The sequence below is a fragment of the Plasmodium inui genome (assembly GCF_000524495.1).
Source record: "Plasmodium inui San Antonio 1 unplaced genomic scaffold supercont1.2, whole genome shotgun sequence".
In the NCBI taxonomy this organism is placed as follows: domain Eukaryota; phylum Apicomplexa; class Aconoidasida; order Haemosporida; family Plasmodiidae; genus Plasmodium; species Plasmodium inui.
Genome location: NW_008481836.1, coordinates 1423127 through 1435791, shown reverse-complemented (window position 1 = coordinate 1435791; position 12665 = coordinate 1423127). Strand labels below are relative to the sequence as shown.

Here is a 12665-nt window from a genome sequence, read left to right as displayed (position 1 = left end):
GCGTACTACATAAGGTTAATGAGCATCCTCACGCGCAAAGATGCATGCATACATGGCGCGCATATTTATTCGAATGCCACATGAAAAAAGAATATACACACACCTAACACAATTGCATGTACACAAAGAAGTAGGCTGAAACACACACATATTAGTAAATAAACAAAAAAAGTTCCATCACAGAGAGTAATTACACTTCGGGGGCGAGGGGAAAAATTATCAATTTTTTCCTTTTTTTTTTTAAAGCACTCAGGGGTGCGCAATGAGTGCGTAAAAATATATTCAATCAAAGCATTTCGTTTTGCACGCGTGTATATGTACAAAAATTTAATTCATATTTTTATACACATATATTTACAAATTAAATAAAGAGAAATTGTTCCTAAAGAACAAAATTTTAATTAGGATGAGCAGTGATTATGCGAGAGGCACACTGGTACCGTTACTCCGATATATGAGCATACGGGCAAAAAAATGTAGATATGTCCAGGGGAGAATGGAACCTTGGATCGGTGTATGTTCCGAGCTGCACATCACTTAAGAAGTATTCGGGGGTACCCATTAGTAAGCATGGGTTGCAGAAGCATGTTCATTGGTATGCGCAGCAGACTCATACTACTTTGCAATAATTCGGGGGCATATGTCCAAATTCGCTTTTTTCAGGGGCATACATAATATCTTGCCTGTGGGGGCATAAATGAATAGGAATACCTATTAACGCACAGAAGCGCAGGCCTGGAATCGTCGGCAGACAGATGCACAGGTGTACATGCATAGCAAAAGAAGTGTGCGCATACCTACACCGTTAAAGTAGCGCGCGCATACATTTCCGACGTGAAAGAAGCGCCCACATACATTTTCAACGCCAAAGAGGTACCCGCATATATTTTCCATGACAAAGAAACACTACCATACATTTTCGATGCCAAAGAAAGCGCAGGGATACCTCTAATTATGAATGCACAGCGCTCGCTTATTTGACCTCCCTTATAGGAGTGCATTCACAGAAGTGCACTCCCCCGTGTGCATACGTAGGCATACAACGGGGGCATACGATGTGGGAATACGGCGTAGGCACACAGTCGCGGACGTTGTATATACGCGCATGCTCCATCCCTGTGAAAATATAAAACAATGGGAAAAAAAAGAGACACAAAGAGGAAAAAATGCACATAACAGAAAAAATGAACAATTCTAAAAAAAAAGAGCAAAAGAAATATACAAACGTGAGAAAAGAATACGCTTTAATGCAACGAAGAAAACAGAAAAAAGAATTAAATAAAACATGAATACATTTTGGCATATGTATCGCGCATTTGCCTGTGTGAAAAATGAGAAGGATACAAAATAAAATAACGAAAAAAATTTCTCTACAAATGAAGAGCGGCGAAACCGTGGGAAAAAAAAATTAAAAAAAAAAATTCAACAACAGCGGGAAAACGCGTATTCTTCCAGAATATAAAAAAGAAAGAGAAAAATACATTCCCTTTTTTATTCATCCAAAAATTGGCACAGAACAAAAAAAGGAAAAAATTAAACAAAATGGTGTAATGAATACTTCGCAAAAATGCGCATTTGCAAAATGGTACATTCAAACATATATATGTATATTTATTCTGCAGTTCTGATCTACAAATTTAATTCGAAATTTTGAGGACACTCCGACTATGTGATTTCATTTATGTAATTTTTACCTTATTTTATTTTTCCGTTTTTATTTTCCCATGCTGTTTCATTTTTTTTTTTCGAACGGGAAATGGACGGCGAGAAAAGAAGTACAAAATTGAACATCGTTGGTTTAATATCGGGGGGAAAGGACAGCATACAGAATTTGATTTACTGCTCCAAATATGGTCATAACATTATCTTATTGGCTCACCTTATACCATATGAGAATCAAAGTAACCACAGTGCCGTGCGCGCGTAGATACGTGCGTCGTTGCTGCTACTCCGTTCTCACGTACAAATGTTTGCCTACATGTGGATGGATGTTGCACACACAAATGCACACCTTTATTTTCGGGGGCATCTGTTCCTCGCACATATGTATGGATATGCACGATTGTCCATTTGGTGTACGTGATTGGGCCTGTGTGTAGGCCCTCCATCTGTGAGCGCTTGTCCTCGCATATACTAACACATGTGAACGCCACTTGGCATAGGGAGATACGAATGAGCGAATCACCTTACTGTTTGCAAACAGGGAGCAGGCACCATAAAGAGGTGTCCAGAAAAAGGCGCCATGTGTTTTTTACTCTTTTTTTTTTATTTACATAGAACAAAATGTGTTTAAACATTCGCTTACGAATAATGGGCTTTTTCATAACATCGCTACACTTACACGTACATGAATTATATAAATACATTTTCTGTGACTTTCCTTTTTTCGTTCGTCTAACGTAACCTTTCGTAGATGAGACTGACAGTTTTATGTACCAGAGCGTTGGATTTGAACTCATTCCTGAAATTGCAAAGTGTATGGAGAAGCCCCTCATTCAGCATCGAATTAAAGGTACGCACGGAAACGCGCACGGGAAAAACGAAATAAAAACGAATAAAAACTAAATATGCAACTCTTCGTACAACCTTTACCTTAACCATGACGATGACGAATTCATTGACATGATCTCCCTTTGCATTCATTTTGGCTTATTTCGCATAATTTAAAAAATCCATACCTTCCTCACAATTTTGTGAAAAAAAATTAACAAAAGAGAAAAAAAAAAAAAAAAAAAAACTTGAAATTTGCGACATTATGCAATTTCGAATATTGCAAAAAAATTATAAAATGCCACTGTAAATATATACGCTTGACATCTGTTCTATTAGGGAAGGCAGTAAATGTGGGCTTGGATTATGTGTACAATTCTAATGACGAGGTTGAAGATTTGTATGAGTTGCTACTCGAGGTTAAGGTACGGGGGCGGGGGTGGATGAAACTCCTGCATCGTATGTATGGTAGCGCTTTCGTGTGCGCGGCACATACGCATGGGAAGCGCTGCTCAGTCGCTGTCCTCCTGTATCCGTTTGCATACACATAATCATGAGCACAGTTTTGTACACCTATGCGGATTGTTATTCCTCTTTCTTTTTTTTTTCTGTTTTTGTAGACTAAGTACCCTCACGTAAATGCAGTATCATGCGGGGCGATTCAGTCAAATTATCAGAAAAGGCGCCTGGAGCACGTGTAATGGAAATCGATTACATTTTTACAGCGCTCGTTGAGAGCCTTCATCCATATTTTTTTCTGGACACTCTTGCGACAATTTTTTCTCCACCTCACGTGCATGAGCTGTGCATTTTATTCGAATTTTTTCCCCATTTTTTACTCATTTCTTCCTCATTTCTCCCTCATTTTTTTCTCTTTGCCACCGCGAAGATGTCAAAGGTTAAATTTGCAAATTTTGGCATACTTGTGGGAAAGGGATCAGGTACAAAGGAATTTTATCGAGTGGGAAGGGTGGGCGCAGCACTGTGCGTACACCTGCGTGAAATTGTCCCCTTCCTATATAGTCTCATTCATTTTGTTTTGCTTTACTTTGCTTTATTTTTTCTCTCGCTGCAGAAAGAACTGCTACAAAATATGATTGAGGGCGGACTGGAGGCAATACTCGTGAAAATAGCTTCTTACGGTAATGTCTAATGAGGGGAAAAAACAATAAAATTATTTTGCATGCGCATACGGTACCTGCTATGTCTCATCTGCCCGAATATCATGAGGGAGAGCGCTAAAAGAGCTAAGTAAAATGGGAAATAGAAAGAGAAAAACAGGATGAAAACGAAAAAAAAATAACAAAATGCAAAAAAAAAAAACAAATGAAAAAAAAACTAATGAGAGAAAAATGCGGAGAGCCATTTAAACACGCTAATCGCTCTCGAAATTATTTTACCTTGTACATTAGTTCGCCGCCGCATTTTTCCCGTTTTGACGCCTCGTTCGTACATCTACGCTACCGGCACCGGCGCTGACACTGCAATGTTTTCGCCTGTGCACTTACGCCACTGCCGCTGACACATTTTTATTTTTACTTGCGCACATGTTTTCACACCCGTTTTCTTTTTTTTTTTTCTTTTTTCTTTTTCCCACTGCACCCCTCCCGCGCCCCCCAAACGGACCAGGCTTAGGAAAGGAACACGTGGGAAAATCGATAAAAGAAATGTACAGCTATCTCGAAATGATGAGTGACAAACACGGATTGAGCATATGTGGCGAAGGTGGAGAATATGAAACGTGCACTTTGGATTGTTCCCTTTACAAGCACAAAATTGTAATAGAGGAGTATAAAATAATTCAGCACACGCACGACTTGGTGTGTCCGGTGTTTTTATTTAAGCCTTTGAAGTGGAAACTTGAGAAAAAGACTCTCTAACATTTGCCCCTATACTCCCCGCGCATTGTACACATATGTATTTGTTCATATATGTATTTGTGCACATATGGATTTGTTCATATATCTATTTATCTATTTCTGCATACCTTTTGGGTCACTTCGAGAAGGCGAGGTGAACTATTTACCCCCCACGCGAATAGGCCTGGAGAGTTCCCTGCTCACAGACTCGACAACCATCATTTGACAAGCGGCGCATACCATTTGAAGGCGAACACTTACGCTTTTTCTTCAAATAGATATTTTTCCCTTTTTACACACCACGTTTTGTCATCCTTGTTTCGTCTTCCCCTTTCGTATTGGCTTCTTTTTCTCAACCCCAATTCGTATTAAAACAATATTTTTAATTATGCATCTCTGCAAAGGTCATTTGCTAGTTATTTAACAAAGGGGGAGATGATGGGAAAAAAAAAAATGCAACACTTATAACTGCACACATAAAACAAGTGTATCCCTCGCGGTGGGTTTTAAAAAAAGATTTTCTACAGGGGGAAAATCCTCACGTGAAAAAATGAAGATGCATATACGTATGTTACCAGGTGAATGGTACGCAAACAGATGAGCCGGCTCAATCGCCGTACTAGTACACACATACGTACGTATATACATATGCCAAAACGTACAAACACATATGGACATTTATGGGCGACCGCCTACGCACGAAGTCGCGCGCGACGTTGGCACTGTACAAATATCCATGTGACCTTCCGCGCGCATCCATGGAACCGCCATGAACACATTACACACATGCACAAATGGGCGTACGTAGGTAGTACATGTCCCCATCCGCACATACACATAGTCGCAGGCATGTGTGGTGACGGAAAGGATGGACGCCAAATGGTGTCCGCACGGGCCACTGCACGGTAAAAAAAAAAAAAAAAGCAAAAAACTAAAAGAAAGGAATGCATCGCGGGCGAAAAGCGATGCACCCGAAAGCTGCACGACAGAATGCTACACGACAGAATGCTACACGACAGAATGCTACACGACAGAACGCTACACGACAGAACGCTACACGACAGAACGCTACATGACAGAACGCTACACGACCGAAGCGCAACAAAATCAAGGGCAACTCCCTCGCAGCCCCATGCGGGTGAATCAAAGGGGCAATTTCTGCAAGCTGTAAATGTACAACTCTTGCGCATTCGGGGCCAGCATGTGTAGCAGCTTCCTCTTCTCCAGCAGGTTACTAAACAGCTGAATATACGGCCTTATTGTGTAGATAGAATTCGCCTCGGAAATTTTGTTGATGTGCTTGTTAATGACATTTTTTATGTCTGGAAAATTTTTTAAAAAATTGCTAGAGCAGTTTCTTAGGCATTTATTCTTGATATCGGTCAGTATATATTTTGTTGTGATCTTCGAAATCATCAGTTTGTTTTTTTCTTCGTCCATTTGGTTCACAGGGTTGGTTGTGTTTGGGTCTCCTAGGGGACTTCCCCCATGGGAGCAGCGCCCTCCCTTGGTTTCACCCACCTTCGAATGTCCCTCATTCAAGATTTCATCGCCCATCCGATCACTTAACAAATAACCTCCTTGCACAATTGCCCTTTTCATATCTACGTCGCTTCTATGATGGTACTTACCGTCCGCATAAAACTCGGCTGCGTACTGATTGTTACATTCGAAATTGCCACTGCACCCAAACTGACCAGTGTCCTTCAGAGGGTCGTTGCTGATGGAAGTGCATTTTTCGTCTAACGCATCTCGGTCGTCACTGCGGCGGATATTTCTGTTGTTGCTTTCGTGGTTGCTGCCGTGGTTACTACTATTGCTATTGCTGCCGTCAGTGCTCGCCAGGAAGAAGTGCCTACCCTGCGCGGCCATGCGGTTGAGTAAGACGCCACCGTCATCCACTCCACTGTCATCCACTCCACTGTCATCCACTCCACCGTCATCCACTCCACCGTCATCCACGCATCTGCCATTCACACCGCTGCCATTCACACCGTTGCCATTCAAACCGCTTCCATTCACACCGCTGCCATTCACACCGCTGCCATTCACACCGTTGCCATTCACACCGCTGCCATCCACACCGCTGCCATCCACGCCTCTGCCATTCACGCCTCTGCCATTCACGTATCTTCCAATCACGCCGCCCTTAGTGTTATTCCCATCATCACCGATGGGCCCTTCCCTGTTTATATATGGATTCATAGCATCCTTCACTTTGAGGTTATTACGCACGACAGTGCTCACGTCCATTCCGCTGCCTTGATTGTTACTAATCGTTGTGCGAAACTGGATAGTGCCACCGCTCAGGAATTTCTTACCGCTCTCGATCGTAGATGCCCCCTCGAGACAGAAATTATTTTCGCTCACCTGGGCGCTCCCCTTAAAATAGGATGCCTCCTCCCTTACGTGGCCACCAGAACAAATGTTATCGCAATTGCTGCTGTTTGAACCACTACCATTTTGGAACCCCTCACAACTGAGTAAATTATTATTGTCTTTGACCCTAACGTAGTTCTGCCCCATGGAAGTTTCCGCAGCCAATCCAGGGGAATCACTGAGGAAACCATTATTCTTGCCATCAATTGGGGGTTCATCATTTTTCGAGTAAGGGCTAGTACTATTATTCGCATATTGACCGGGGGTTATTATTTTCTCTCCGTACGTAATTCCCGCGTTGGTAAAAGGAGGACTCGTCTTATGCGTACCCACACTAGTAGTACCATCACCACTGCTGCTCCGTAGGAACAAATTGTGGGCGTTCTGATCTTGCGCAAGTTTCTTGCTGGCAAAATTTTCACTGTTCGAAAATGAGTTTCTCCTCGAAGAGGCAGCATTCTTAAACTGCCCGTAGTAGAAGTAATTCGAACCTTCTTTGGTCACTTCTCGTTGGTTTCTCTCTAGCTGTGCATGAAGCTTGTTGTTAACCACGTGTATGTAAAATTTGCTATTAATTAGGCTACAGTAAAAGTTGTTGTTTTTTACTCTTTCGTTGCTCAGCTGATTGTTAATGAGCTTATTATACAATTCATTGTTCATCAGTTTATTGTAAAGCTGTGCGTTTATTAGGTAGTCTTTCTTCCCATTGGGTTGCTCCACCTTTTCGTTCTTCCCGTGTTCTGTGTGCATCGCACTGTTCTTGCTTTGCTGGCTCGTTTTGTCGGTGATTACGCTTTGGCACTCTTCCTCCTCCTGCAGATTTTGTGCACTCCTACGTGAATTGGGAATACCGTTTGCAATGCCTTTTAGACTACCGTTCAGACTACCGTTTAGACTACTGTTCAGATTGCCGTTCAAATAACCATTCGAGATGCTGTTCACATTTCCGCTAACGCTATCGCCAGAACCCCTCCTTGCTTGACACCCCCCCTGCTGCTTCAAAAAATGGGGCACGCTCATTTTACCGCTATTACTATACGCATCGCTTGCTTCACCCTTAAGTGTGCATTTGGCGACCAGTTCGTTTTCCTTTAGCATTTGTTCTTGATCCTTGGAGCCCTCCACTTTCTGTGGATAAATTTCGCCCTGATCACTCTGCTCTGGAAGGGAACACCCTCGGTTCCGCAATTCCGCGCTGTTCTGTGAGGTAATACTGGGATGGCCACTGCTAAGGGGGGGACTACTCTGGTGACGGATGTTTTGGGAAACATTAATCGGATTAGCCCCATCTAGCTGGCCGTTACTTGGATCGCCTTTCTGGGAACCAACTCCGTGTGTGTCTGATTCTGCGCTCTCATTTTTGGGGAGCTCCAGAGTGACATCCACCCCTTGGCAATGCTTTCTTCTCCCCTTGGGTATCTTTCTGATCGAATGGCTTCTCCCACTGGGTTTCTTATCACACACTATTCCCGTAAGCTGTATAACTTCGCCAGAAGCATGGTTCTCGTCGGGACAATTTTCACTCGTTTTGAATTGGCTCCCAGGTTGGGCCCTGGACTGTCTACCCGCCTTGTAACCAAACCTCAGATCGGTGGAGATATACTTCGTGTTTTGCTTTCGACACGTAATGGCTAGCAACCTGGCATTATGAAAGCCGTACTTTTTTACAGAGAAATATTTGTGTATTGTTTTACAATTTGACCTCCAGTGGGACACCCACAGTTTCTGTTTTTTATCATAACTCACACCTGTGATTTTGGGCAGATCCTTCAGCTTCTCGTGCAGTTCCTCCTCCCGTTCGTGCTCTTCTGCCTTGTTCTTTTTCGGCACGTGGTTGGAGGTATTGGAAGGGGTGGTGCCGTCCGACGTGACATTCGAGGCTGTGGTCGCAGTGGTACTGGCTGCGTTATTCGTCGCGTCTCTGAAAGTAGCCCTCCTGCTGCGAGTGCTCCGCCTTCCCTTCTGCACCCTCCTATTTGCACTATTCCTCTTTGAAGCCCCTATGGTACCTCTTGTTTTTCCATCATTTCCAGTGCAACTACTAACTGCATTGCTGAAATTGTTGGCAGTTACATTGTCCATATGTCCTTTCCCCATCTCACACGTAGGTTCATTCTCCTTGTAAAATGGATTCACATTGCTGCTTCTTACATCTGAATTTATCAAGGAACTGGTTAGTCTATTCACCTCCGCATTGTTTACCTTACAGATGCTTTCCCCCTGACCGTTAAATAATTTTACAACATTGTCTTTTATGGGATTATCGCTCTGGAAATTTCCGTCACTCGCTTGGAAGGCAGTCATGACGGTTCCGTCTGTGCACTTGACGCCTTCTGAATGGATACTTGCATTGGAGATCTTAAAGGTGATCAGCCGTTGTGGGTTATCGGGGAAGGCAAAAGGTGTAGCAGTTCTACCCATTCCTTTGTTAATCATGATAGCACTTTCGCATTGGTTGAGACTCCTCATGTGTTCTCCCTCTTTTACCTCGTTCGGAATACTGTTTGGGATAAGATCTTTAATCTGAGTTTCGCATCCCTGGGTTTTGTCCTTGCGGGGATTCCTTTTGGCGCAAAAGTGGGCGTTCACCATGTTAACGCTGCTGAAGTCGTTAGTGCCGTTCACGACGTTGACGCTGTTAACGCTACTGATGTCGTTAACATTGTTAACACTGTTAACTCCTTTTATACTGCTAACACCGTTAACTCCGTTCATACTGCTAATTCTACTCATGTCACACACGTTCCGGGCACCCCTCACTCTAGACAGGGACCCAGCACCGGTAACGCCATTCACAGTGTACCCTTTGGAGCTATTTCCCATGTTACTTGAACGGCTCTCCGAGATTGCACAATTGGGTGTAAGCGAGACGTAGCTACCTTGGAAGAAACTAAATTTGGAAGAAAGGTTCTCCTCCTTTGTGTGAAGCACAGCATTATGATGATTGCTGTTGGGATTATTGCCCCTCACATCTCCACGCAGAGGGTTGCAAATAGCATCCCCTAATTTATTGCTTCCGTTGCACGTGCCTTGTATGTTTGACGTGTTAGATGGGCACACAACAACATTTGTACCATCAACGCATCTTACGGAGCGATTGTTCATAATAATGTAGTTGCTACATTCCTGCGGAACATTTGAGGCACTGAACATACTCACTTCCCCAACAGGGTTGTCATCGCTGCTGGTGATTAACCTCTCACCGTGTGTAAGCAAGCCGATATTATAAACACCCTTGTTGGCGTAAGTACTAATATTACCTACGTCTCTTCCGTTGTTACTGTAGCCGCCCCTAAGATCACACTGCAAAACAACGTCGTTTTGTGTTCGCATTTTTGTTTCTTCCTTCGTGTTGCTATTGTTCATAGCAGAGCCACTACTATTACTGTTACCATAACGGAACATTTCTCCTGCATCTGGGGGTCCTTCCCCACAAGCAGACAACTCACTGGAAACGCAATTTAAGTAACCCTTATCATCTTTCATTACATTCCTTTTATTGTTAAACTCTCCTTGTAATGTAACGTCTATCATAGGTAGGCTCGAGTGTTCACTTACGGTACCATAATCGTTCGGTAATTCTACGGAGGTACCTGTCCTAGGGAACGCACTCACTTGGCTGGAAATACCATTCATGTAAGCACATTCGTCTGATACGCCTCTGGGGCCTCGTTCCTGTAGATGCCTAGGCTTCAGCTCCTGGTGCTCCCTCTGCTGCTCCTCCTCCGGGTGCCCACTACTATTGCTGCTACCCACAGTGCTAGTACTGCTACTGCTGAGGACTTTGCGCCTCCCATGACTCACTTTTTCCCCATCTCCTCTACTCACATAGAGGAAGCAATTCTCAATTTTTTTTTCCCCCTCTAAATTTTCACAATCAAGAGGAAAACTCTCATGATGTTTTTCCTCATCCCTACTACTATACTTGTCAATCGTAATTTTCTCGAGGCTGTTTTTTTTATTCCTATCCTGCTCTTCGTGTAATGCAGTACTTCTCAAAGGATAGGTGGAATTTTTTTTTTTTTTTTTTTTTTTTCTTGCATTTGGCTTGCTGCACTAAGTTGTGTTATCTCGTTTTTCATAGCTGTTCTTCCACTGTCAATTGTTTTGTTACTCACGAAATGTGGCACACCTTTGGAAGAAAACAAAATATCTAATATTTTTTGTTTTTTTTTTTCCAGTTCGGTGGATACCTGTCGTTCGAGCGACTTGTGGGGGAAATAGGATCCGTGCGACGTCAGCGAGGTGAGCCAACCGCACATGTTTTTCATTTCATTCGACCCGTGCGCCTCATAAAGCGACCAACACATTTCGTGTGTCCTACTCTTTTTAGAATTGATACTACCGCATGTATCACGCGGGACGTGATTCCCACACTTCTCCATCGACATCCCCATGGATATCTTCTTCGGGCTAGCCAATTCGTCATTTCGCATATTCGGCTGACTCTTTATTACGCTACTTTCCTGCTGACGACCCTGTATCTGTGCATTACGACAGAGTGTATCCATCGCTACCTTCTCGTTATGAGTCGTTACACCTTTTCCCTTACCAGTTTGTTGACACATTTGTGTGTGTTTGTTGGTTATTCCCAGTTCTTCCTTCGTGGGGCACCCATTAAAGTTGCCCATACTGGTGTTGTTCTGACTAGCTGGCCTCCTCAATGCCTGTCTGTATTGGGTCGTATTGGGCACCCCTATTGCACGCTTTTCTTTCTGACCTTCCCCTTGGACGCGCCTTGATAGGCTACTTTTGCAATCACCTTTCGTGTTATAATTAGTACTCATATTGATGAGTTGGTTCCACTGGTTTGTATTGATGTGGCTGTCACTAACTTGCTTTCCGCAAATCCGATTTGCGCAAATCTGATTTCCCCTAACTTGGCTACTCGCGCAACCCGGCTGGGAGATGCGAACTGCTTTGCCGCACTGCCTGTTGACGTGGCTGGCCTCACCACTAACACTACCAGTGTTCACATCCACTTCACCCAAAGGACCGTATAAATTAAAATTTAAACTCATTGGTTTATTAACCGCACATGCACTAACCATATGAATGTTATTTGCCTGGTAAGGTGTTTCGCCCCTCACCTGATCGATGTTAATACTCCTATTAGTATCGCTGGACAAATGACATGATTTATTTGCGTTCCCATACTTCTCCACTTGGTTAAAAGGGATGAGTTCTTTGCAGCTGCAGAGCATACCACTGTCATGTTTATCGTACATATTTAGAATCGAAATTTGTCTCTCTTGACAATCTTGTCTGAGACGATATGTGTTGGCTAGCGGTGGACAAATGTTACTATGACTGTCATCCCGGTTGCAGATATGTTGCTTTAAACTCATGTTTTGATTATGACTTTGACCCTGCTTTCCCTCCATATGCTGGCACTCAACTTTAATGACATTGTTGTCAGTGCCCACACATGGACGCTTTTTTACATCGGGGTGAGTGTCTCCCGTCATGATGTCATTTCGATTTGCATGTTGAAACTCCATTTGGTCCAAAAGCGCCGCTTTCCCTGAGGTAGGCACCTTAGAATAGTTCATCAAAAATGGGGGGCCCTTCATTTTGGCCTCACTTCCTGTCTTTCCATCTGCATATGGTGCATTCGAATCTACGTAGTTCTTATCAAATTGAATGAAGCAGCAGGGGGACTTACTCGAGTTGTCGTTAAAAGGACGGGGTCGCGTTGCAGTGAGACCCCCTCTTCTGCCGCTGCCATTGCTTCTACCGCTGCTGCATCTGTTGATGTCCGAAATGGGCAGATCATTCGGGGGGTTCACTTGATCGCCACGAAAAAGTTCATACATCTCAGCAAATTTCCACGTTTTACTGCTATCGGGTGGGTTCCTCTGAGCAAAACCGTCTTTCTCATTCGCCAGGCCATAGACGCTACTCACGTGAAACTTCCCCCTCCCGTTGTGATTCGCG

General features: G+C 43.5%; 2 protein-coding genes across 2 annotated transcripts in view; one reads left to right on the top strand and one right to left on the bottom strand.

The window, feature by feature from the left end:
• Positions 1-1756: 1756 nt before the first annotated feature.
• C922_00768 (hypothetical protein) lies at positions 1757-4370 on the top strand (the record flags this gene model as incomplete). The annotated part of the gene is made up of 7 exons (XM_008816380.1): positions 1757-1901; positions 2414-2512; positions 2830-2915; positions 3111-3187; positions 3380-3431; positions 3566-3632; positions 4120-4370. 7 exons carry the CDS (start codon positions 1757-1759, stop codon positions 4368-4370), a joined length of 777 nt encoding a protein of 258 aa, XP_008814602.1.
• Positions 4371-5492: 1122 nt separating this feature from the next.
• The window catches only part of C922_00767 (hypothetical protein), a gene marked incomplete at both ends in the record, with an annotated part of 9344 nt that continues 2171 nt past the window's right edge, over positions 5493-12665 (bottom strand). The window contains 2 exons of the mRNA XM_008816379.1: positions 5493-10702; positions 10786-12516. Of these exons, the coding sequence (XP_008814601.1) occupies positions 5493-10702; positions 10786-12516 (6941 nt within the window). The remainder of the gene's footprint in view (positions 10703-10785; positions 12517-12665) is intronic.